This window comes from Microtus pennsylvanicus, chromosome 1 (genome assembly GCF_037038515.1).
Source record: "Microtus pennsylvanicus isolate mMicPen1 chromosome 1, mMicPen1.hap1, whole genome shotgun sequence".
NCBI lineage: Eukaryota > Metazoa > Chordata > Mammalia > Rodentia > Cricetidae > Microtus > Microtus pennsylvanicus.
In genome coordinates, this window is record NC_134579.1 from 84,998,199 (window position 1) to 85,021,303 (window position 23,105).

The following is a 23,105-nucleotide window of genomic DNA, read 5'->3' on the forward strand; positions in this document are numbered from 1 at the left end:
ACACAGCAGCAAGTGTCTCTGGTAGGATGGAGCATCCTTTGGGTATATGCCCAAGAATGGTGTAGCAGGATCTTGAGGGATCCTGCTTGTAGCATCATCTAGTTGACAACCACACCACTGATTTCCATAGTGGCTGTACAAGTTTGCACTCCCTCCAGCAATGAAGGAGTGTTAGCCTTATTCCACATCCTCACCACCATGAGCTGTTTTTTCTCTTATTGGTCTTAGCCATTCTGTCAGGTATGAAATACCAAAACAGTTTTGATTTGCATTGCTCTGATGACTAAAACTGTTGAACATTTCTTTAAGTATTTCTTAGCCATTTGAGTTTTTTCTTTTGAGAATTCTGTTTAGATCTGTACCCCATTTTTAATTGGGTTGTTTTCTTGGTATCTTCTTGGGTTTTTGTGTTTATATAATATATATTGTATATATATGTAATATAATATATACACATATATATATTAGATATTAGCCTTCAGTCAGATGTGTAGTTGATAGAAGTCTTTTCCACTCAGTAGCCTGATACTTTATCTGAATGGTGATGTTCTTTGCTTTGCAGAAGCCTTCCCGTTTCATGAAGTCCCATTTATTACTTGCTGAACTTAGTACCAGTGCTGATGGTGTTGTGTTCAGAAAGTCTTTTCCTGTGCCAATGAATTCAAGGTTTTTCCCCATTATACTGGCTAATCTTACGCTAATTTGACCCAAGCTAGGATTATCTGCAAGGATAGGGAACCTCAATTGAGAAAATGCCTCCATAAGATCCAGCTGCAAGGTATTTTCTTAATTAGTGATTGATGAGGGAGGGCCCAGGCCATTAGTTGGTGCCATCCCTGGGCTGGTGGTCCTGGGTTCTATAAGAAAGTAGACTAAGTAAGCCATGGGAAGCAAGCCGGTAAACAGCACCCCTCCCCCTCCATGGCCTCTGTATTAGCTCCTGCCTCTAGGTTCCTTCCCTGTTTGAGTTCTTGTTCTGATCTCCTTCAGTGATGAACAGTGATATGGAAGTATAAGCTGAATAAACCCTTTCCTCCCCAACTTGCTTTTTGGTCATGGTTCATTGCAACAATAGAAACCCTAACTAAAACACCCACTTTCTCTTCTATCAGATTCAGTATATCCTTTAGGAGTTAAGTTTTATGCAGGGTGCTAAGTGTGGATCTGTTTGGATTTTCTTCTACACACAGTCATCCAGTTTGACTAACACCATTTGTTGAAGATGCTGTCTCCCCCTGCCACCCGCAGTGTGTATTTCTGGTTTCGTTATCAAAAAACGGTTGTCCTTAGGTGTGTGGATTTTTACAGCTGGGTCTTCTTTTTATAAACTCTGAAGCGTGACTAATGCCCCTGAGGAGCTTCTCATTCGCTAAAATAGATGCCACATACTCTGCACACCAAGTCCCTATGGAATACAATTGGCTTTTTTTAATTATTATTATTAACTTTTGCTGCCTTTTAAGCCAGGTTGTCCAACTCAGCAACTCCACTCCACTGTCAGCAGCCTGCAGGACTTTGTTCCCTCAGGCACTGACTCTTTCAAAGCTACTAAGTGGGGAACTTATCTAAATCTCTGTCCCTCTAAAGAATCCAAGATTCAAAAGTTGCTCCCGAATTCTGCTCCTCAGAGAGGCTGAGTAGCAAGTAGCTCACCTCCTCTCTTCTTGTCTCTCCAGAAGCCCCTACCTCCTTGCCCCTCCCTAAAAAATTCCTCTCCAAAATGGGCAGTGTTAGCACATGCCTTTAATCCAAGCACTTGGGAGGCAGAGGCAGGCAGATCTTTGTGAGTTTGAGGCTAACCTGATCTAAAAGAGCTAGTTCCAGGACAGGACAGGCTCCAAAGCTACAGAGAAACCCTGTCTCAGAAAAAAAAAAAAAAAAAGAAATCTTTCTCCACCTGGCTCCTCCCTGCCACTTCCTGTCAGCTAATTGCTAACGCAACCTCCTGACTGCAGGTGAATTTTATTTAATCAAACACATCTTTGTATCATTAGACAAATCTTCCAGAGCATAAATAAAAGTAACACCTTAAAATAACATTCTACCAGAGTACCTTTCAAACCCCCTTCTGTTGGAGGCAGGTTAGTTCCGTGGCCTCCCTGTCCTCTATCCTTTCAAACCCCCTTCTGTTGGAGGCAGGTTAGTTCCGTGGCCTCCCTGTCCTCTATACTTTTTGTCACAGTGTGTGTTAGAAGTCAAAGTTAGGTCAGCCCCATAGAGAAGTATAAAACATTAAATCAAAAAGTTTGAAAATAGTTGATTGCCGGAGTCCAGCTCCAGCAGGGTGCAGGTCCCAGGATGGGGTGTGGGCTTGGTGAGGGAAGGAGACTTGACACAGTATGAGGATGAATCAGGATGGCTGCCCGTTTATTGAAAATAGTCTATACCTTATATACTCTGTAATTGTATTACAGTTTGACCACAAGCAATATTGAAAGCATGCTTAATGATTCTGGAATGAAGGCAGTCATCAGTGTCATTACAGTATTTTTTATGAAGCAAAGAACGGTAAGTTTAGCAAAAATCTAAATGATTATTGTTGTCTAAGGTTCAGTAATCCCACCAGGTGCCCTCTTACACTTCCTCCTGCACAGTCTCAGCCCTTGTCAGAAGGTGTCAGACAAGTCCAAAAGAGCACCTTTTATTCTTCAAGGGGCATGACGTAGTGTTTGTAACATGTATCACAGCATGGTACAGCAAGCATTGAGCTCTTTCCTGATACCACTGCTTTGTGCCTTAGTCTGATCATAGGCCTTGTTCCCCTCGTAAGCTCCCAAACGGGAAGGTCCTGACATCTTACTCTTTTTTCATTATAGAGTATCATTCTGATTCCTTCAGTGTATGCTCCTGGATGTGGCAGAGGGGAAGCAAGCCAGTCTAATTTCTTAACAGAATCTCCTCTCTTGGGACAGACCAGATCTTGCCATTCATCCAGTAAGTTATTAATCGTGGACATTATTATATACATATTAACTGAAGCCTTGCCCTAAATGGCAAGCTTTATTAGATTAGAAACAATCACCACATTTCCCCTTTTTGTGTAATATAAAAAGGTTATAACTAATATAAGAAAAACTATATACAATAAGTACAATAACTATATATAGTATGTACAGGCAATAAATACATTAACAATGTCTAGCCCATTTGCATTTGACAAATTTGCATTTGACAAATTCAGAGAAAATACTCCATTAACTATCCTATCTTGGTTAGTCCAAAAGGTTGCACCTAATTAACTTTCTATTCTAATTTGATTATCAAATTATCTTTTGATGTCTTTCTACCTTCTACACTTTACACCTCTTTAGTGGGTTTCTTTTCTGAGTCTGGTAAATAAGGAAAACAATTATTATCTGGACTTCAACTCCCTCAGAGACCCAAGAAGGAAATAATAACTGAGTAAGCAGAAAGTGCAAGCTAGCAACTTCCAAAAAAAATGTGAGAAACGGCAAAAGCAGCTGGCTGTCTGGATAGTCACCCAAGGTTCTTCTGCAATGTTGGGGCATAAATCTTTGGCCTACAGGCCTAGCATATCTGGCAGATTTTTCTATGAAGCAGGATTTTTGATGGACTGTCCCTCCTTGTCTTATTAAGGTTTTACAATGGATCTGGATCCATTGTTTCTCTTGATTATATATTTTTCATCCCTGAAACCAGGTGTACTCAGGTAGTAAATCTTTAACTTCTCTTTCCTTGGTGTAATCAGGGGGGCATAATGGGGTTTCTTGTGTGAGGAGTAAGCAGGGATATCATTCTATATGGTTCCACAGTGGCAGAGAATCTTTCCAAAGAAGTATTGGTTTAAAGAGCCTGCCATTGTATTATACATTTATATCTTTTACCAAAGCCCACACAACATTTCCCAAACAAAAAAGGCATAAGGAAACTCCTATAATGTAGTGAGAATCATTAAAATTGAAAATAAAAAGGTGGTTGGAGAATTGTGACCCACAATGTCAAAATGCTGGAACTTTGTTAAGCAGCAGTGGTTGCCATGTCATCCACACTCATTGATGATATAAAAGCACTGAATGCAGATAGACTTTAACAAAACCTACATAGAGCTACTGGAAACAGAAAGTATCTCTCATGGCCTGAAGGCAATCTAAGGTAGAACTCTTTATAGTACAGTATTGGTGATGCATTTATAAAGTGACAGCACACGAAAGATAGACTCACATACATCAAAAACACCTAGAAATATCAGCAAGTTCTCAATAGATAAAACTATTGTCTATCAGATAGATAAGTTTTGTGTTAACTTTTTAATGTTAAAATAAGGACGACAAGAGCCGTGGTCATTGGTAAGCTGTCCTTATTCAAGTGAATAATCCCCCATGCTCATGCACAAAACTGTAATAAAACAGTGGAACACCAAAAGAAGGGAGGGGGAGGAAGGTGTCATGGGAAGAAAGGGTTTGGCAGGAGTGAAAGGGACAGGAGGAATAGGTGTGAATACAGTCAGAAAGCTTGCATAAGTTTAGAATTATAAGTAAATAAATAGAAAATTAAGATACATTTTTTTCTACCACTGCTTTCTTTTGCACCAATGGTGGGCCTGAGAAACAACAAAAATTTAAGCATAAGCAACATTATAGCTTTTAGGCCATTGACTTTTGTACATTTCTTTATAGCTTGAGAATAGGGTGCTTCTGAATCTTGTTTGGAAAGGTCTAGCTATTTATTTTGAGGTAGAGTCTCGCATGTCCCAGACTGGCCATTGACTTGCTGTGCAGCTGAGGATGACCCCAGATCCTAGTCCTTCAGCTTCTGCTTCACAGCCCTAGGGTTGCAGGGTTAGCCTGTAGATTGATTCTGTGCATTTGCCACTGAACTGTATCCCCAGCTAGTTATTCAGACAACAGCTATGACAAGTCAAATGCCACCTGTGCTGCTAGGCCCTGTTCTGTGCTTCCCAGCATCCACACATGGGCTCTTTGCAACTCTGCCCCAGTGTTTGCTTCCTACTTGAGCAGTCTGTTGGCCAGGAGTGGGAATGGAGCATAGGGACCGGTCAGTCATTTCTGCATAGACACTACCATAGCTTTGGCCTTCCACATTCCCAGAAATACCCAGGGACTTTTCCAGCCCTCATCCCTACCCTTCTTTATAGGCTTTATGACTTGTCAACTGTCTTCCCCACTGCTATGCCTAGTCCTATATATGTTGCCCAATTCATGTGCCGTATAATGTGTTCATCTTATGCTTCTTTTGCTCTATTCTCATGGGAGACTTTAAGGTTAGTCCTAATGGAAGCAAACCAGCCATGTGTCACACTCCTTTAATCCCAGACTTGGGAGGCAGAGACAGGCAGATCTCTAAAAATTCCAAGTCAGCCTGGTCTATATAGTTCTAGGCCAGCCAAGGCAACTCAGTGAGACTGTATCTCAAAATAACAGCAAAAGGAGGCAATGGGTGGACCCAGAGAAGTTGAGGCAGCCATAATGATTGAGAGTGAGGTCTTTGTGCTGCCTCTTGTGCTTGCAGTAAGATGCACTCTGTTGTTCTTGGACCAGTGCCAATATGGGCAGCATTAGATGGGGCTCCAGTGAGTTAGAAACAGCACAAAGCTCTTACTGAGATGTTCTGGGTTTTTCTTGGTTAACTACCAGTTCTTGCAGAGCTCTGACTTGTCAGAATCCTGAAGCAGTTGATTCTGACAGTCCTTACCAATTGCTATTGTGGAGGGATGGCATTTTGGAGTTTGTTACTTTGCCATATGGTTTCCTTGAATGTTGGTTTTATAGCTTATACCATTTGCCAAACTTAATTAGTAATGCTATTGATTTATCTACAGATTTTTAAACATGTATACTCAGACAATTATGTCATCCCCCAGAATAACATTTTTTTTCTTCCTTTCCGTTTAGTTCACTGAAAACAACCAACATAAGGATCCAGGGATGATGATATTGATAAGCACTTGATTGACATGTATGAGGCTCTGGCTTAGGTCCCTATCACCATAGGAAAAGCAACATAGCGAGAAATTCTTATGAAATGGTGTCAGAATTACTGTAAACATTTTATATGAATGACAGGCAAATGACAGGCCACACTCCCAGGTCTCTTTTCACTGATCTTTTTCCCCTTAAGGCAAAACAGCCTCATTTTATTGACCAGAAACTCAGTTGATTTCTTTCCCTCATGAAAAGCCTTGTCCTTTACACGCCGAGTGGAAAGTGATAAGAGAAAAAATACTGACTCTCCATTTTTCTCCTGCGTTTTCTCACATGTGTGATTGATTCTGTTGTTTCCCCTTTTCATGTTTCAGCCATGCTTGCCTGCAGTGCGTTGCCATGAATCTCTAGTTTATAGTGATGAACCCACAGACATTTTCAAGGCAGTAGGAGAGCATAAAAATGGGCTTTATAGTGATCCTGTCCACAGCTAGTTTAAAAATTGCTTTAGCACCTCATCTTTAGTAAGTAAGATAAGCTGCATCTTTATCCTGACAGTACACTGGTGTGAACAGATTTGGGGGTAAACTCACTGACTACTTGTAAACACAGATCTAAACACTAGGAGCTGAAAGATAAAGTTTCAACAGAAAGCAGCCATCTAGCTGGGAACATTCGGTGTGCCACTGGTAACTGTAAGTGTCATATAGAAGAGGAACAATTCAGTCATCTGTCCTGTCAGTTAAGAACACCTACATTAATGACTCTGTATACCCATTCCACAAGAAGGAAACATTAGCCCAGTTTTATAAAGGAGACATGTTTACGTGTGGTCCTGCCTGCTAGCAGATTACTGTGCCAGTGTCCAGGCCAACCTGGGCTATCCCAACTGTAGTCAGTCCACAGAAGTGTGAGGATTTTTCCTATCTGCATGTGCTTTGATCTCTGATTGGAAGGAGCGCACACACTGGGTTCTGCAGTAGGAGACTAGGGAGAAGAGAGGCACGCCTTCTCCCCAGCTGCTTTTTCTCATGGAATCATTACATACTCTCTTTCTCTGTTTTTGCTTTCCCTGCTTCTCTCTGTAGTCAGTTTGGGCTTCATCTGGATGCTCTCTTACCTTCATGTCCTGGTCAGGTTCCCTTGGTCAGGTTAGCTCGCCTCTGAGAAACACCCCTCCTAGTTCTTGAGAAGTACATTGTGCTCCTGCCCACGAGCTTGGGTTCTGAGCCGTCATCTAGTCTTACTCATCACAGATGTGTTTACCTTGCTTATTTCTTGTTTCTTCCTTCCTTTCAAGGCTCCAGTCCATGCCTTCAGCTCTCCCGACTTCCTGCTTATGACTCACTTTTGCTTAGTGATGCTTTTCTTTGCTAACAGGGCTATTCATCCTAAGTGAGTCAGCAGGTTTAACGAGCCTTGACGCAGCTCTGATGAGCCTCTCACACTGGAGAGATCCATGTTCCTGATGAAAATGCGTCTACTGATCAGCTACGTCAGAGGCGAATGCATCTCGGCGGAAGTTACCACCACCGCCACCACATCTCTTCCCTCACAGTAGCCTCACAAGGTTGCCGGTTGATGAGAGTTTTCTAGAAGGCCCGATTCCCTAGGACAGTAACTCTGAAGCGCATGGGTGGATTTGGGGAGTGGCAGCTTGTACCTCTAAACCTAGCACCAGCACCTTGGGTGCTGAGGCAAGGAATTTTGCTGAGAATTCCAGGCTAGCCTGGGCCACAGAGCAAGCATTGTCACTGTCTCAAAAGTGTCATCGATGAAGAATTGGTACATGTCTCTGTTACGTTTTTTTGATCTTCACATACCTTGCACTATATTCTGTGTTCATCCAAATCCAATTCTTACAGACCCCTTTGATAACCTCCTAGTAAAATGCTTTAATAAGTGACCTAATGTTCCAGATTTAGAATTGGGTTTTGTTTTGCTTGTTTTAGAGCAGCCTCCTTCTTTCCTGATCCCTGTGGTCATTTCTCCACAGGCATGGTGGGTTATTGCTATCAGTCATGTCCTCAGCTTATTCAGAATAAAACCTATGCAGGACCCTGTGAATGTAGGCATGTATTCTACCACCACCCACACCCACAGCTACTATTTTCATATTCTAGTTGGGATTACCATTGCTGTGATAAAACACCATGATCAACGCAACTTGGGGAGGAAAAAGTTTATTTGGCTCACTTCCATATCACTGTTTATCGCTGAGAAGTCAAGAGTAGGACTCAAGCCGGGCAGGAACCTAGAGACAGGAGCTGATGCAGAGGCCATGGAGGAGGTCTGCTTACCACTTGCATCCTCCTAGCTTGTTCAGCATGATTTATTATAGAACCCAGGACCACCAGCCCAGAGATGGCACCACCTACAATGTACTTGGTCCTCCACCATCAACCATTAAGAAAATGCCCTGCAAGCTTGCCCACAGCCGGATCTTATGGAGGCTGTGGTCGTTTGAATGTAATTGGCCCCTAAACTCAGGAGTGGCACCATTAGGAGGTGTTGCTTTGTTAAAGTAGGTGTGGCATGCTGCCATGCTCCCTGCCCTGATGATAGTGGACTGAACCTCTAAACTGTAAGTGATCTCCTCAGTTAAATGTTTTCCTTTATAGGAGTTGCTATAGTCAGGGCTAGAGAGATGTCTCAGCAGTTAAGAGCACTGGCTGCTCTTCCAGAGGACCTGGGTTCAATTCCCAGCACCTGCATGGCAGTTCACAACTGTCCAGTTCCAGGGAATCTGACACCTCCACACCAATGCGCATAAAATGAATTTAAATAAATTATTTAAAAATAAGAGTTGCAGTCGTCATAGTGTCTCTTCGCAGCAATAGAAACTAACTAAAAGCTGGGCAGTGGTAGCACACGCCTTTAATCCCCACACTTGGGAGGCAGAGACAGGTGGATCTGAGTTCGAGGCCAGCCTGGTCTACAAGAGCTAGTTCCAAGACAGGCCCCAAAGCTACAGAGAAACCCTGTCTCGAAAAACTAAAAAAAGAAAAAAGAAACTTTAACTAAGACAGAAGCATTTTCTTTTTTTTTTTAAAGATTTATTTATTTATTTTATGTATACAACATTCCTTCCATGTATGCTTGCATGCCAGAAGAGGGCACCAGATCTCATTATAGATGGCTGTGAGCCACCATGTGGTTGCTGGGAATTGAACTCAGGACCTTTGGAAGAGCAGTCAGTGCTTTTAACCTCTGAGCCATCTCTCCAGCCCCAGAGGCATTTTCTTAATTGAAGTTTCCTCCCCTCAGATGACTCTAGCTTGTGTCAAACTAACTTAAAACTAGCCAGCAAAATGATAATACCTGAGTGTGCCTTTAATCCCAGGACTCAGGAGGCAAAGGATGGTAGATCTCCATAAGATCAAGGGTATCTTGGACTGCAAAGTGAGTTGTAGGCTATCCAGAACCACATGGTGAGACCCAGAAAGCCCAAATCAGCAGCAGCAGCAGCAGGTCATGATGGCACATATCCGTAATGGCAACATTTGAGAGGCTAAGGCAGGAAAATCAAATTCAGAGCAAGACAAGACTGCATAGTTGTAGGACAGATCAGGTATGGATTTAATAACTAGTATTGTACTTTGAACTCAGCTAGAATTTCATTGTAGGACTACAGTTCACAGAACTGATCGTGAATGTTACCAAAGATGGCATCCTTTATGCAACGTCTTTTTGACAGCTGCTTCTGTACATTAGCCTCCCTTCCTGTTCTTTCTTTCTTTTTCTTTTTTTTATTCCTTCTTACTTCCTTTTTTTGTTCATTTTTTCAGACAGGGTTTCTCTGTGTAGCCCTGACTTCCCTAGAACTCACTTTGTAGACCACGCTGGCCTCAAACTCACAGAGATCTGCCTGCCTCTGCCTCCGAAGTGCTAGGATTAAAGGTGTGTGCCGCCACCACCTGCCCTTCCTGTTATTTCTAAGCCAACACTTGGGAATACATGAGCAAGGGCATCAGCAACTAGGTGTAATGAACACAAAGTGTTTATATGTCCTGTCTCTGCAAAGTTAGCAGCATAGAATCCTGATTAGGGACCAGAGGAGATTTACAAAGGTAGGGGTGGTGAAATGGCTTAGTGGGTAAGGTACTTGGTGTATAATCACAAGGTCCTGAGTTTGGATCTGCACCTGTATAAGGAAGCAGAAAGCCAGACCCCAGTATTGGGGAGGCAGAGACAGGTGAATCCTGGGGCCAAATCAGGGAGCTTCAGTCTAATGAGAGACCCTGTCCAAAACCTTGAGTGGTAAGTGATAGAACACCAAACATTGACCTCTGGCCTCTGAGCACTCACAGGCAAGTGCACCTGCACATACACATACATGTGCATACATACTACGTATGTATGTTTGTGTGTGTGTGAGAGAGAGAGAGAGATTGTGGGGGGGCTACTTAACTAGCTCATTAGTCAGTGCCCAATCTGGAAACAGCTGCATGACTGTTGCCTTCGTCTCACCATCTTTTTGTCCTTCCAGTTTTCGCTTTGCTTATTTCCTTATTTTTCTATTGTTCTATCCTTAGTGTTTTCATCCCCCCTTCTCTCCTTTTCTTCCTCTCTGCTTATTTATTTATTTGGTTTTTTGAGACAGGGTTTCTCTTGTAGCCCTGACTGTCCTAGAACTCATAGACCAAGCTGGCCTCAGACGCAGAGATCCTCCTGCTTCTGCCTCCTGAGTGCTAGGATTAAAAGCGTGTGCCACCACTGCCTGACTTTGCTTAATTTATGTGTGTACATTTCCTGTATCCAAGTATATGAATTACATGCGTGCCCGCTGCCTTCAGAGGCCAGAAGAGGGCATTTGATTTGCAGAGATGGAGTTACAGTAGGTTGTGAGGCACCATGTGGTGCTGGAAACCAAACCCGGATCCTCTGTGAGAGCAGTGCTCTTAACCAGCAAGCCATCTCTTCAGTGCCCGCACCTATTTTTGTTGCTCTCCTAGCTGGTTTTCTGGGCTTTCATCAGTACCTTGTGTCTGACTCTGCTCATTCACTGTGGAAGGGGGAAACTAGCCTTTATGTGACAAAGTAGAAAGTTGACTAAAACAATGAAAAGGACCAAATACTGTCCTTAGCATCGTCTTTCAGGAGTGTCACCCTCTGCACATGAGACATGATGCCATCCATAAAGTTTACAGTTGAGAATGATGTGGTTGAGTTACAGAAAAAAAAAATCACACACCCAAAAATCTGACACTGGTTGGAGTAAGCTTGCAGTTTTGTGTTGGGCTACATTGATAACTGTTCTGAGATGCATGCAGCTCAGGAGCCACAGGGTGGACATGCCCAGTGCGTCAAGTATTGTCTTCACTTATGCAGAGCTATGTGCAGATGGATTTTCCTTTGGGCCACTCACTCACAAAAAATGACACGGAGAGTTATTGTTAACTATGAAAGCTTGGCCTATAGCTCAGGCTTGTCCTTTGTTTTTAAAAAGATTTATTTATTTATCATTTATTTATTATCATTTTTATCCTATATACAGTATTCTGCCTGTATGTTTGCCTGCACTCCATAAGAGGGCATTGGATCTCCTTGTAGATGGTTGTGAACCACCATGTGGTTGCTGGGAATTGAACTCAACCTCTGGAAGAGCAGTCAATGCTCTTAACCTCTGAGCCCCTCACTACCTTTTATAATGTAAATTAACCCATTTATATTAATCTATGTTTCACCTTGTGGCTTTTTACCTCTCTTCCATCTTGCACTTCCTGTTTCCTCTCCATGTCCTCTGGCATATCTTCCTCACCTAGATTCATCTCCTCTCTCTCTCTCTCTCTCTCTCTCTCTCTCTCTCTCTCTCTCTCTCTTCTCTCTCTCTCTCTCTTTTTCTTTTTCTCTGCCCAGAAGTCCCCCCAACCTCTTCCTGCCTAGCTATTGACCAATCATTCAGCTCTTTATTAAACCAATCAGAAGTCACCTTGGCAAAGACATATCTTCACAGTGTACAAAAGGATTGCTCCACAACAGCTATGCACTTGTAGTGCGAGTGATGAGAATTCTGTCTCTCATGGGTGGGTGTCTCATCAGTGTGTGTCATAGAATGGTTAGCATACTGGCTTCAGTGCCATGTGTCGTCACACATTGCCAGTCACTGTGACCACCACAAATGCCTTCCCATATTTCCAACACCTCACAAAGTAGTGGCATAACCTCTGGCTTAGGGTCACTACTAGCCAGACAATTCCAAATACATCACCAAACCTGGACTCAGGTGCTCATTAGTAAGTACTGCATAAGATGTGATGGGGGCAGCTAAATTGTCTGTCTTTTTGTCTAAATAACCCAGTCATTAAGACCACTAAATGCCTGCCATACTGAGGTTGTTCCAGCCTCTTATCTTTCAAATCTTAAAGCATTATAAAATGTTTCATTATAAGAAAACTGTTGTTAGGCTCTAAACAGGATTATAATAAAATCATCAATTCCTTTAAAATGTAAAATATCACCATATATTATATTTATTCTATACACACAGAACATTTTCTTCAATATAAATATTAGGTTTTCATAAAGTTATTGGCTTATGCGATGAGTGTGTGCTAATATTTAGTGCAACAGATTTTGAGATGTCAATAGAAGTGATTATAAGGAGAGCTGCGGCTGAAGTCTATAAGTCCCGAAGAATGAAGATTGGAATACAAGGCCACAGCTAAACTTCTGAAGTTCACTGTCAGGACTGTGCTGGTTCAGGAGGAGAGCATGGAAGGTGCATACGGGATCCTGGACAGCATCCTCAACACCGATGGGCATACTGAAGTCATGACGTGATGGCGCTACTGTAAGAAGCCTCGCCGCCACCGCCAGCGGGAGAACTTTGAGACATGCCAGAGGATCTACAACAAGGAAATAACTTGCAAGATTAACTTCCTGATGCAAAAGAACTGGGCAGATCCAGAGCCGGTTGCTAGGGCCTGTGGATAGAAGGCCCATATTAATTGTATGTCCAACTCTTTTCTTTATCTAACCACAATTTCTGTTACCCTTCTCTACAATAAACTCAATCATATGTGAACAAGAGAAACAAGTGATTGTAAATCAGTACAAAGTATGCAAAACTTTAAATACTAAGTAGTTTTGCACAGTGATATTTTAGAGTTTGCTAATATTACATAGAAAAGTTATGCATTTTGTTTGTTCTTTATATTTCAGAGGAAGAGTTTTGAAGAAAAGTGGGTACAGGCCTGACAAACCCCAACAGAAGAGAAACAGAAAAGGAAAGAAAAGGAACAACAGTTTTAGTGAGAACTCACTTGCAACCTTAGGTCACCTAGCACCAGGACGCCTTGGTCGATCTCAGAATGAAGGGGAAGGTTTTGAAGAGACAGAGAGAGCACCAGGGCACCCCTTTGCTGGCAGCCTACAGAATGAAGCAGATCATATAAATAACAACGAAGAGCAAAGTTGGCAAAACATAGAGATCTCAAACAATTCCCAAAATGGTGTGTCTATGGCTGAGTTGGACCACACACCTAAGAACTGCTTCCCTGAGGAGGAGGAGGACCTGGTCCTAACCTTACCATCAATACCAAGCGGAAGTTCTGCTTCTTGTCACACAAGCACTCAACATCTTTCTTGTGTGGGGAGGGATCGCTGCTCGGGCATGAGGGTGGAAAAGCATATGAGCAATAGACATAAATCAGCCTTAGACACACAGGACAGATTTGCTAAAACCCCATGTTCATTTCCGCAGAAGACGGAGATGGAGAAAAGTCGCCTGGATGAGCATGGTGGAGCCAGAATATCAGAGGAAGTTTTACGAGAGGAACAAGGAGTTAAAAGCAATTGCTGGGCTTTTTTTACAGCTAGTTTGTCTGATGAAGAATTACAGATAAGGTCCAAGAGTCAGCCATATTTTGGCAGTTGGCCCAAAGGACCTCATGAGTTCGTGTATGAACAAAGACCCAAGAAAAACAGATCTCAGAGACTGACCTGTCCTGAGAGTGAGGAACAACTGATTCAGTTGGTTTCCACTTCTGAAGGAGCAGCAGTCTCAGGAAACTGCCCAGAAATACCTATGGAGAAGCAACTTGGAGATCTGTCACCTAAAGCTGAAATGGTAGATTTACCCAGAAACCCAGAAACAAATACCTTCAGCACCTGTGTCCCCCATTCGATCTCCCCGGAGCATCCCTTAGAATCAGCAAGGGGTACACAAGGGATGCAAAGGAGGATTTGCAATTTGCCACCTGTCAACCCTGAAGCAAAGGAGAAATGTGACCTCTTGACAGAACATCATGAGCTGAACATGTTTTTGGCAGAGGAAGATATTTCCAAAATGATCAATAAAGATGAGACAAAGCAAAAAATGATCATTGACTGTCATCTGCCATGGTTTTATCTTGATACCCTTCATGATTCTCCTCGAAGTATTGTCCAGCAATCTTGTTCTTACCGCCTGTCATTTAACAGGGTAGGGTGTGCTGTGTATTTTTATAAAAATCCTGTCCCTTCTCTCATGCTACATTATCTGTCTAGTTTTTGCATGCTATCTTTTAACAACAGAAGAGCACTTTTGACATTCAAATCTCAGAAAAGCATGGGGAGGACCCTAACCGACGGAGGGTTTATTCTCTCAGACGTTCTAAGTGGCCAGCCTGCTGCTCTTTGCTCTTTGAGAATTTCCCCTGATACTCAGTTTTTAAATGAGAAGCTGGATGAAGAGCTGAAGACACAGGAAGGCCGGGAGCCAGTGCGGTGCTTACCAGCTGAGGACAGCCAGGATTTAATAAGCAGGAATCATCAGTGCTATGGGCCATTATCACAAGAGCTTGCCTTTCACCCAGTCAAACATTTTGAATCTCCTGGAGTTCCAATAGGTAAATTGTTTTTATTTATGAAAAATAAAAATCCAAGCCTGGCATAGTGGCACACACCTTTGATCCCAGCGCTCAGGAGGCAGAAGCAGGTGAGTCTCTGAGTTTGAGGCCAACCTGTCTACAAAGAGAATTCCAAGAAAGCCAGGGCTGTTATACAGAGAAATCCTGCTCCCCCCTCAAAAAAAGGCAAAAACAAAACAAAAAGCTAAAAGTTCAGTTTAATATGCGTAAATACTTTATGCCGTGGGCTCTCTCCTGTGTTAGTGACATCATGCAGTATCAACCTTATGAATCACTGCAGCAGTGAAAGTGAAAACCCACAGTGAACACTGCTTGGCCTATCACGCTGCCATCCCTTGTCTGCATCCAGTCTTTGTAAATGTCTGAGTTCCTCTGCTGCAGAGAGGGCACAGCAGTTAAAAGCACTGGCAGCTCTTGCCGTGGACCCAGGTTTGGTTCCCAACATCCATGTGACTCACAGCCATCTACTACTCCAGTTCCAAGGGAGCTGACGCCCTCTTCTGGCCTCCGGGACTTCCAGGCATAGATGTAATATACATGCACATGTTTTTGTCGTTGTTTATTTAGTTTATGTGCAGGGGTGTTTTTGCCTGCATGTATATCTGTGCACCATGTGCATGCCTGGTGCCCACAGAGGCCAGAAGAGGACATCAGATTTCTGGGACTGGAGTTAGAGACAGCTGTGAGCTGTCATGTGGGTGTTATGAACTGAACCTGGGTCCTCTGCAAGAGCAGCCAGTGCTCTTAACCACCAAGCTGTCTCTCTAGCCCCCTCACACATATTTTTAAAAATATCTGTCTGTCTTTCTACTTTGTACATGTCCCTTTGCCATGTGACCTCCTGTCAGTCCTGGGACTCAGATATGACACCGAGCATGAAGGAGCAGTAAAGATGAAGGGATGCAAACCTGCCGAAATTGTTGACTTTGTTAAAGTTTGCCTGAGAAGGTTCTAGAGTGATCTGAAGAGAGGTTTGCCATTAACTATTACTTCCTTGAGTACAGAGCTCTGAGAAGTCAGAAGCCAGTGTTCTGTTCCCTGCGGGTCTCCTGGGGCTTCCTGAGGGGATGAACTTAGCAGGGGCTCTCGGCGCTGCACTGTCTCGGGCCTTATCAACCTGCTTTCCTTTAGGTTCCCCATGCTCCAGACAGACTCTGTCTCAGAAGCTCAGGCCCATAACTGAATAGATCCCACAGCAAACCAAGTATAACTCTTGATCTTCTGACTACATACTTACGATCTCTGAATTAGTACATCTAACTACTTGATGCCTTTGGCCGTGCTCCTAGATGTCCAACAAGACACCTGCCCAAACTTTAAAATAAAATACAATTGTTTATTATTATTGTTATTAATTTTAACTTTTGATAATTGATGTTTGAGACAGGAATCTTGATCTAAGGTCTACTCTGAAATCATAAGCAAAATGTTTGTGTCATTTTGTATCCCTTTTCTGAGAGAAACTCTATAGATGTTACTAGCATATCAGAGAGGCCCCTAACTAAAAACTCTTGGTAACTCTTGCCTCAGGTCAGCATGATCAGTATAAAAGATCCTAAACTTCTTCCTCTCTTAAATACACAGTGTCATCTTCATCATCAAAATAATCAAGTATTCACCTCTGGAGTTTTCAAAGAAACTATCAAATTCATCAATAGCTTCCCTTGTTTTGTAAATGAGGAGAGAAGAATAATACAGATTAAATCACTGCAAGTAGATAATATAGAGACAGGCTAATGAATAGTCCACGAGGGAAGGTTTTTTATTATTATGTATACACATGCCAGAAGAAGCATCATTACAGATGGTTGTGAGTCACCATGTGATTGCTGGAAATTGAACTCACTCTGGAAGAACTCTCTTTTAGCACTACTAAACTTCACTCACAGGGGCTGGAGAGATGGCTCGGAGGTTAAGAGTACTTGCCTGGCACTGGTAACACCTTTTAATCCCAGCACTCGGGAGGCAGAGGCAGGCAGATCTTTGTGAGTTCAAGGCCAGCTTGGTCCACAAGAGCTAGTTCCAGGACAGGCTCCAAAGCTACAGAGAAACCCTGTCTTGAAAAATAAAACAAAAAGAGTACTGGCTGTTCTTCCAGAGAACCCAAGTTCAATTCCCAGCACCCACGTGGCAGCTCATAACCGCTTATAATTCCAGTTTCAGGGGATCTGACACTTTCACACAGGCAGAACACGGGTGCACATGAAATAAATTATTATAAATAAAAGGAAGAGAAAGGGATTCTGGTTCTGTTTGTTCCTTCAATATAAAAATTAATTACACCTGTGCACTTGGGAGGCAGAGGCAGTGGATCTCTGAGTTCGAGGCCAGCCCAGTCTACATAGAGAGATCCAGGCCAGTCAGGGCTCTAAAAAAGAGAAGAGAAAAGAAAGAGAAGGTGAATCGCGAGCAGTTCAAGGAGCAGAACTGTGCTGGAAGAGAAGAAGGATAGACCTTTCCATTTAGAAATGGCTGTGCTCAAAAAGGGAAAGTGGAACCAAGCACAGGCTGTGAGGCCACTTTTTTGGCTAGATTGGGCAAGAGGCTTGGTGTCTGAAGCTCACATGAGTCGTAGCATTTGGATCTATGAGATGCAGGATTGTGTGATGGCTACGTGGAAACAAACTGTGACGATAGGGCTGTGTGAACACAGGACAGATCCTGTGGTTTAGATAGGGCTGTGTGAACACAGGACAGGTCCTGCTCGTGGTTTAGATAGGGCTGTGTGAACACAGGACAGGTCCTGCTCGTGGTTTAGATAGGGCTGTGTGAACACAGGACAGGTCCCGCTCGCGGTTTAGTAAGACCAGTGGATGTTATAGTTGTGATAATGGTTGGAGTCGTTTATGAACTTTTTATTTATTTACTTTGGTTTTTGGAGACAGGATTTCTCTGTGTAGCCCCGGCTGTCCTGGAACTCACTCTGTGGAGTGGCCTCAAACTCACAGAGATCTACCTGCCTCTACCTCCCAAGTGCTGGATTAAAGGCATGCACCACCACTGCCTGCCTGTTTATGAACTTCTTAGAATGTGCAGAATATTCCTCAGACACTCACATGTGGAAGGAGAAATTTGCAGGAGACTGAATATACTCTATAGTTATAATGTTTCGTATGTATCATTGTATCATAGGGAAGCAAGATTGTTTTGTGCCTGTGACTCTTCCAGCTGTGTGTGTGTGTAAAATCTGGGCTGATGGCGTTTATAGGCAAATATAATGAGGATTTTTAATGAGTCTGAATACTGTTCACTACCTGAGGTCTGAAACAAAAGTCCTGCTTAGCCATCTCTGAGAACCTTCAAAATTAGACTCTAAACACAGGAGTTCGGATGGCAGGTTTGCAACATTTTATATTCACAGAGAGACTCTGACTTTGGGATGAGTTTTTGTCCTCTGCCTTCTCTTGCCCACAGAATCCTTGTTACCTGATGACCATGTGGTGCCCTTTGACTGGAAGACACTCAAGATAATACCTTTGCCATGGAAGATGCCACTATAGAGGTATATGTTTAGGTTTCAGAGATTTATTTTCAAAGTAGTTAATTCTGTTATTTTTAACTTTGTGTATGTGCACGTGTATGTGGGTGCCTGCAGAGACCGGAGGTGTCAGATCTCCCTGGAGTTGGGGTTATAGGCAAATGTGAACTGCCTGAGGTGGGTGCTGAGAACCAAACTCAGGAGGTCTGCAAGGGCTGTGTGTGTTCATAAATGCTCCATCTCTCCCACCCCTAGATAACTTTTCTGTAAAAATAAATTGGGGGGATTGCTTTATGAAAATTAGAGAAAGAGCAGGGTGGTGGTGGCATACGCCTTTACCTCCAGCACTCCGGAGGCAGAGGAGATCTATCTCTGTGAGTTTGAGGCCACCCTGGTCTATAGAGCAAGTTCCAGGGCAGTCAAAGCTACACAGGAAAACCCTGTCTTGAAAAAAACAAAAAAAAAAGGAAAAAAAATATAAAATGAATATGTGTATGTACGTGCACACTTTATTTCAAATAGTCCTAAGAGAAACAAATTTACTTCTAAAAGTATATTGAAGGCTGTACATTCTGAAGTGGCCATTTTAGAAGAGTCATTCATTACGTATATTCTGTGTCCAGTCCTAAGTTAGGTTTGATTCATATTTGATTGATTTAAGGCATCTTATCAATGGTTTGGTCTTTTGGTCCTCAGTGGGAAAACATCCCTGTTCTTAGGACTGCTCACGTTATGCAGGGAGCCGATGGAGAACTTGGACTATAGACTCTAAGAGTAGCATATAGCTGTTTTGCTTTGTTTTTATGGTTGGTTGGTTTTGGTTTTTTTTTTGTTTGTTTGTTTGTTTGGTTTTGGTTTTTAAAGACAGAGTTTCCCTGTGTAACAGCCCTGGCTGTCCTGGAACTCACTCTGTAGACCAGGCTGGCTGTAAACTCCCAGAGATCCGCCTGCCTCTGCCTCCTGAGTGCTGGGATTAAAGGCGTGCGCCACCCCTGCTGTCCTTTTATTGTTTAATTAATTAACAGTGATGTAAGTAAAGCTACAAGTCCCCAGGACACATTTTTAAATTAACGGTAAGAATTAAGTTTAATGATAAAATGTAGAGCTATCGCTTAAGGGTGACAGTTATTTCTTACGAGCAGATTGGTTTTATGTCTAAAACCAATCGTACCTTTTCATAAGCTTCTGTTTTTTGTTCTGGAGACGGGGCCTTGCTCTGTAGATCTGTCTAACCTCAAATATTAACAATATTCCTGCCCAGTCTCTCTTGTGTGCTGGGGTCATGTTACCGCACCACCACCCTCTCCTCATTGGTATATGCTTAATTCTCTCCTTAGCCCTCGGGGAGGCCATGTTGGCATTCATGCACACAGAGAGCAGTGCTTAACATGTTCAGACTGGCATTGTGCTTGTAATGTTGCTTTTGATATCTGAGGAATGCCTGCACATGAGAATTAATCGTGATTTATGTATCTCAATTATCATTTCCAGAAAAGGCAGGCGCCTCTTGGTAAAAATGAAAATCCCTCGAGCTGTAAGTACTTCTCATCGCAGAGACCTCAATATGGTCAGAGGAAATGAGTGTTGACATCGCCTGGTTGTAATAGCGCAGATGTATTGCAGTTGAAGAGTTGTTACCATGGCAACCATGTCTGTGCCATTGCATGTTCAATGCTTCTCTCCAGTCGCACATCTTTCTGTGAACTACAACAAAGCTTGGATTGTTGCTCCCAAGATTTATTCCCCATTTCATTACTCAGAATGCGTTTCAGAGCATTCTGGTGACACAGTGTGTGAGAAATCCCCCCACACCACCGATGTGTGACCAGAGCTAGGAATTAGGACTGTAGGTTGTGTGTAAATATTGTATATTAGCAGATGCTCCAAGAAAAGAGTTAGCCTGCATAGATGCTTGTGTCATATGCTATACTTGACATTGAGAGTGACATTAAAACAAATATATCACACTTTCCCCGGAATCTGACATTATGAAGTAAATACATCTGCTGGGATTGTCAGTGTGTACATGTCTGCGCTTGATAAGAATGGAATGCACATGTGTTTTGGCATGTTTTCTCTTTTCGAAAATCTTAATTCATTTATAAGCATAATCTGTGTTTGACTCTCAGTGAGAAATATGTGTATATTCAGTAGAAATGTTTTCCTCTTTCCCTGCTTCTGCTGGAAGTCAGCAGTGGGTGCTCAGGAGGGGTGTGGAGACCTGGAGAGACATCTAGAAGAAGATCCGTGTGCTAAGAGAGTGTGAGAGCTCTGGAGAAAGGGTGAAGACTTGCAGTTTGTTCCCCAGGGTATTGTCATAGTAGACATTGTTCCTGATGTTAAGGGGAAGCAGTAAGCCCCTTGCGACCCCTGTGGTTTGTGTGACAGAGTTAGGGGATGCTTCCCTTCACCTCTGTGAGGTGGCTCTAGCATGACACAGGAGGTACCTGTCCAGGTAATGTGCAGTGAACCTGGCTTTGTGGCCCATCTGCGAGTCTCTTCTCCCTGCTGAGTGTGACTGTTTTGTGACAAGGACATGCTTTTTCTTTTGGTTCTGAAATCACTCCTCCACCCCGCTCTGGCTGCGCTCCAGTCTCTCCTGAGCATGTCCCAGGTTGTAGCAGCACGCGTAACTGCAGTTACATGAGAAAGCCTTCCGGTTTGGTTTGTCATAATGTACTGACAAACAGGTTTTAGAGGGCAGATAGAAATGTAGGAAGAGGCGGTTGTAAGGAGAACCTGCTGGGCTGTAGAAGTCCCAAGGCTGTCTCTGCCTATTTCGCAATGCTCTGCGCCAGTTGCCACGTGTTGATAGCCGCAGTCCTTTGTAGACGCTGAGGCTGGGAATGTGTTCCGGTGTCCCTGTCCTGGGGCCTGCTATGTGGTCTGAAAAAAATTAATCTCCTCACAGCCTCAGTTTTTTTTAAGTGTAAAAATAAGTTAACAATATCACTTTCTAGTGGAGATTTTAAATGGGGATTAAATGAAATAAGTGTGCAAAGTACTTAGGATAGTGCCTGAGAAGGAATGGTCTCTTAACACGGTCCATTTCCATCCTCTCAACACCTCCTGGGCAAAGCCCTCTGGCAAAACAGAACTCATGTGATCTTGGCAGAGGAAAATATTGAGCTAGGAAACTTGCTTACCCATTTGCATAAATTCTTGTAGTGATCATTAATAACTTTTGTGCTGTAAAGAGCTGTACCTCAGGGAGTGAGAACAGGAAGTAGGTGAGATGGGCAGAACCAGGGAGAGTGGACTAAAAGGACAAACAGGTCTAGATGCCAGAAGAGTGACCAGGGTAGCAAAGAGGAGCTGAGAACAGACTCCTTCCTGCGGCATCTTGTCTGGACGGGTGTGCACTTGTATGCAGGGGAGATCTCTGCTTCCTGCCCTGCTACTGATGGTCCCGACCACTGAGAAAAGCCTGGGTGCCCAGCGCTGACCCTCAGAGGTCCTTCCAGGGCGCACTCGTTGGCCACCAGCCCTGGCATGGATAGTCACTCCAGTCGTTGCTCTTGATAGGTTGTGTCAATAATGAAAGACAATTTGCAAGCAGTAAGAGTTTGAACACTGCCCTGCCAAGTGCCAAGACCTTTGTCACAGCTTCATTTTGCAGAGGAAAATGAGGCACAGAAAATTCTTTAATTCCTCCAAGACTTGGATGACAGCATGTGTACAAATATTGGACTGTGGCCACAACTCTAGAATTATGAAATCCCAAAAGGCTCCAAAATGCAAATGTCATTTTGTTTATCTAATCTTTAAAAATGGTGAAATATACAATAAAATAATTACCTTAGCTGTTTCTTTAAAAAATGTTTATTTATTTTATTTATTATGTGTGTATGCATGAGTGTATATACGTGCATAAAGGAGCTTGTGGGAGCCTGAAGAGGCATCGGATCCCTCGAACTGGAGCTGTAGATAGTTGTGAGCCACAGTGTGGGCCCTCTGCGAGAGCAGTAAATGCTCTAAACCTCCGACCTTTCTCCATGGCCCCACCTTCACCATGCTTAAGTGTGTTTTAGTTTACACATAATGCACCCACTGTCATGGCCACTACCTCTCTCAGTTTGTGAGCCCCCACCATCCTCATCCAGCCATAGCTTCCTATCCTGGCCTTCACCCCAGTGTCCACTTTTTGTTTTTGAGTTACGTGTTACATTAAAATGAACTTGTCAGTAAGTCTTTCTTATTTACTCACTCGGCATGTAGTCTTTATGTATGTACATCTCACGGCAGAGATAGTGCGCTTCAGCACCATGCCCCTCCTCCACTCAGGACGTACACTAATGTTTGCTCTTTTTTTTTTCTTTCTGGTTTTTTGAGGCAGGGTTTCTCTGTAGCTTTGGAGCCTGTCCTGGAACTAGCTCTTGTAGACCAGGCTGGCCTTGAACTCACAGAGATCTGTCTGCCTCTGCCTCCTGAGTGCTGGGGTTAAAGGCATGCACCACTACCTAATGTTTGTTCTTATACTGTATTAGTTCAACCAACAAATAAACAGTTTATGAGTTCTCAGACTATCTGGACCTCCAGGAATTTGCTTAGAGATCATGGGGACCTATCATATAACTAGAAGTTACTTTTAGTATTTTATTCTTTTTTGATTTAGTTGTACTTAATTTTTGAAGAAATATGATTGTCCACTTCCTCATCCTCACTGTCCAACATGCAGACATTTGCTTAATAACTGTCTAGGTGCAGTGTGTGTGTGTTTGTGCGTGTTTTCTGTTGCTGGAGGGTCTCAGGGCCTGCTGTGCACAGCCCTCAGAGTCTGGGGGAGGGGAGAGAGGAGGACCCAGGGCCTGCTGTGCACAGCCCTCAGAGTCTGGGGGAGGGGAGAGAGGAGGACCCAGGGCCTCAGTGCAC

The 23,105-nt window shown here is 43.1% G+C and overlaps 1 protein-coding gene across 4 annotated transcripts in view; it reads left to right on the plus strand.

Annotated features, from left to right (window-relative positions):
* N4bp2l2 (NEDD4 binding protein 2 like 2) overlaps nucleotides 1–22,052 on the plus strand; it is a 72,493-nt gene extending 50,441 nt beyond the window's left edge. For all 4 annotated transcript variants that reach the window (XM_075971468.1, XM_075971476.1, XM_075971486.1 and 1 more), the window contains 3 exons: nucleotides 13,068–14,734; nucleotides 18,170–18,257; nucleotides 19,725–22,052. In XM_075971468.1, the coding sequence (XP_075827583.1) occupies nucleotides 13,068–14,734; nucleotides 18,170–18,255 (1,753 nt within the window). In that variant the 3' untranslated portion in view covers nucleotides 18,256–18,257; nucleotides 19,725–22,052. The remainder of the gene's footprint in view (nucleotides 1–13,067; nucleotides 14,735–18,169; nucleotides 18,258–19,724) is intronic.
* The last annotated feature ends 1,053 nt before the right edge of the window (nucleotides 22,053–23,105 follow it).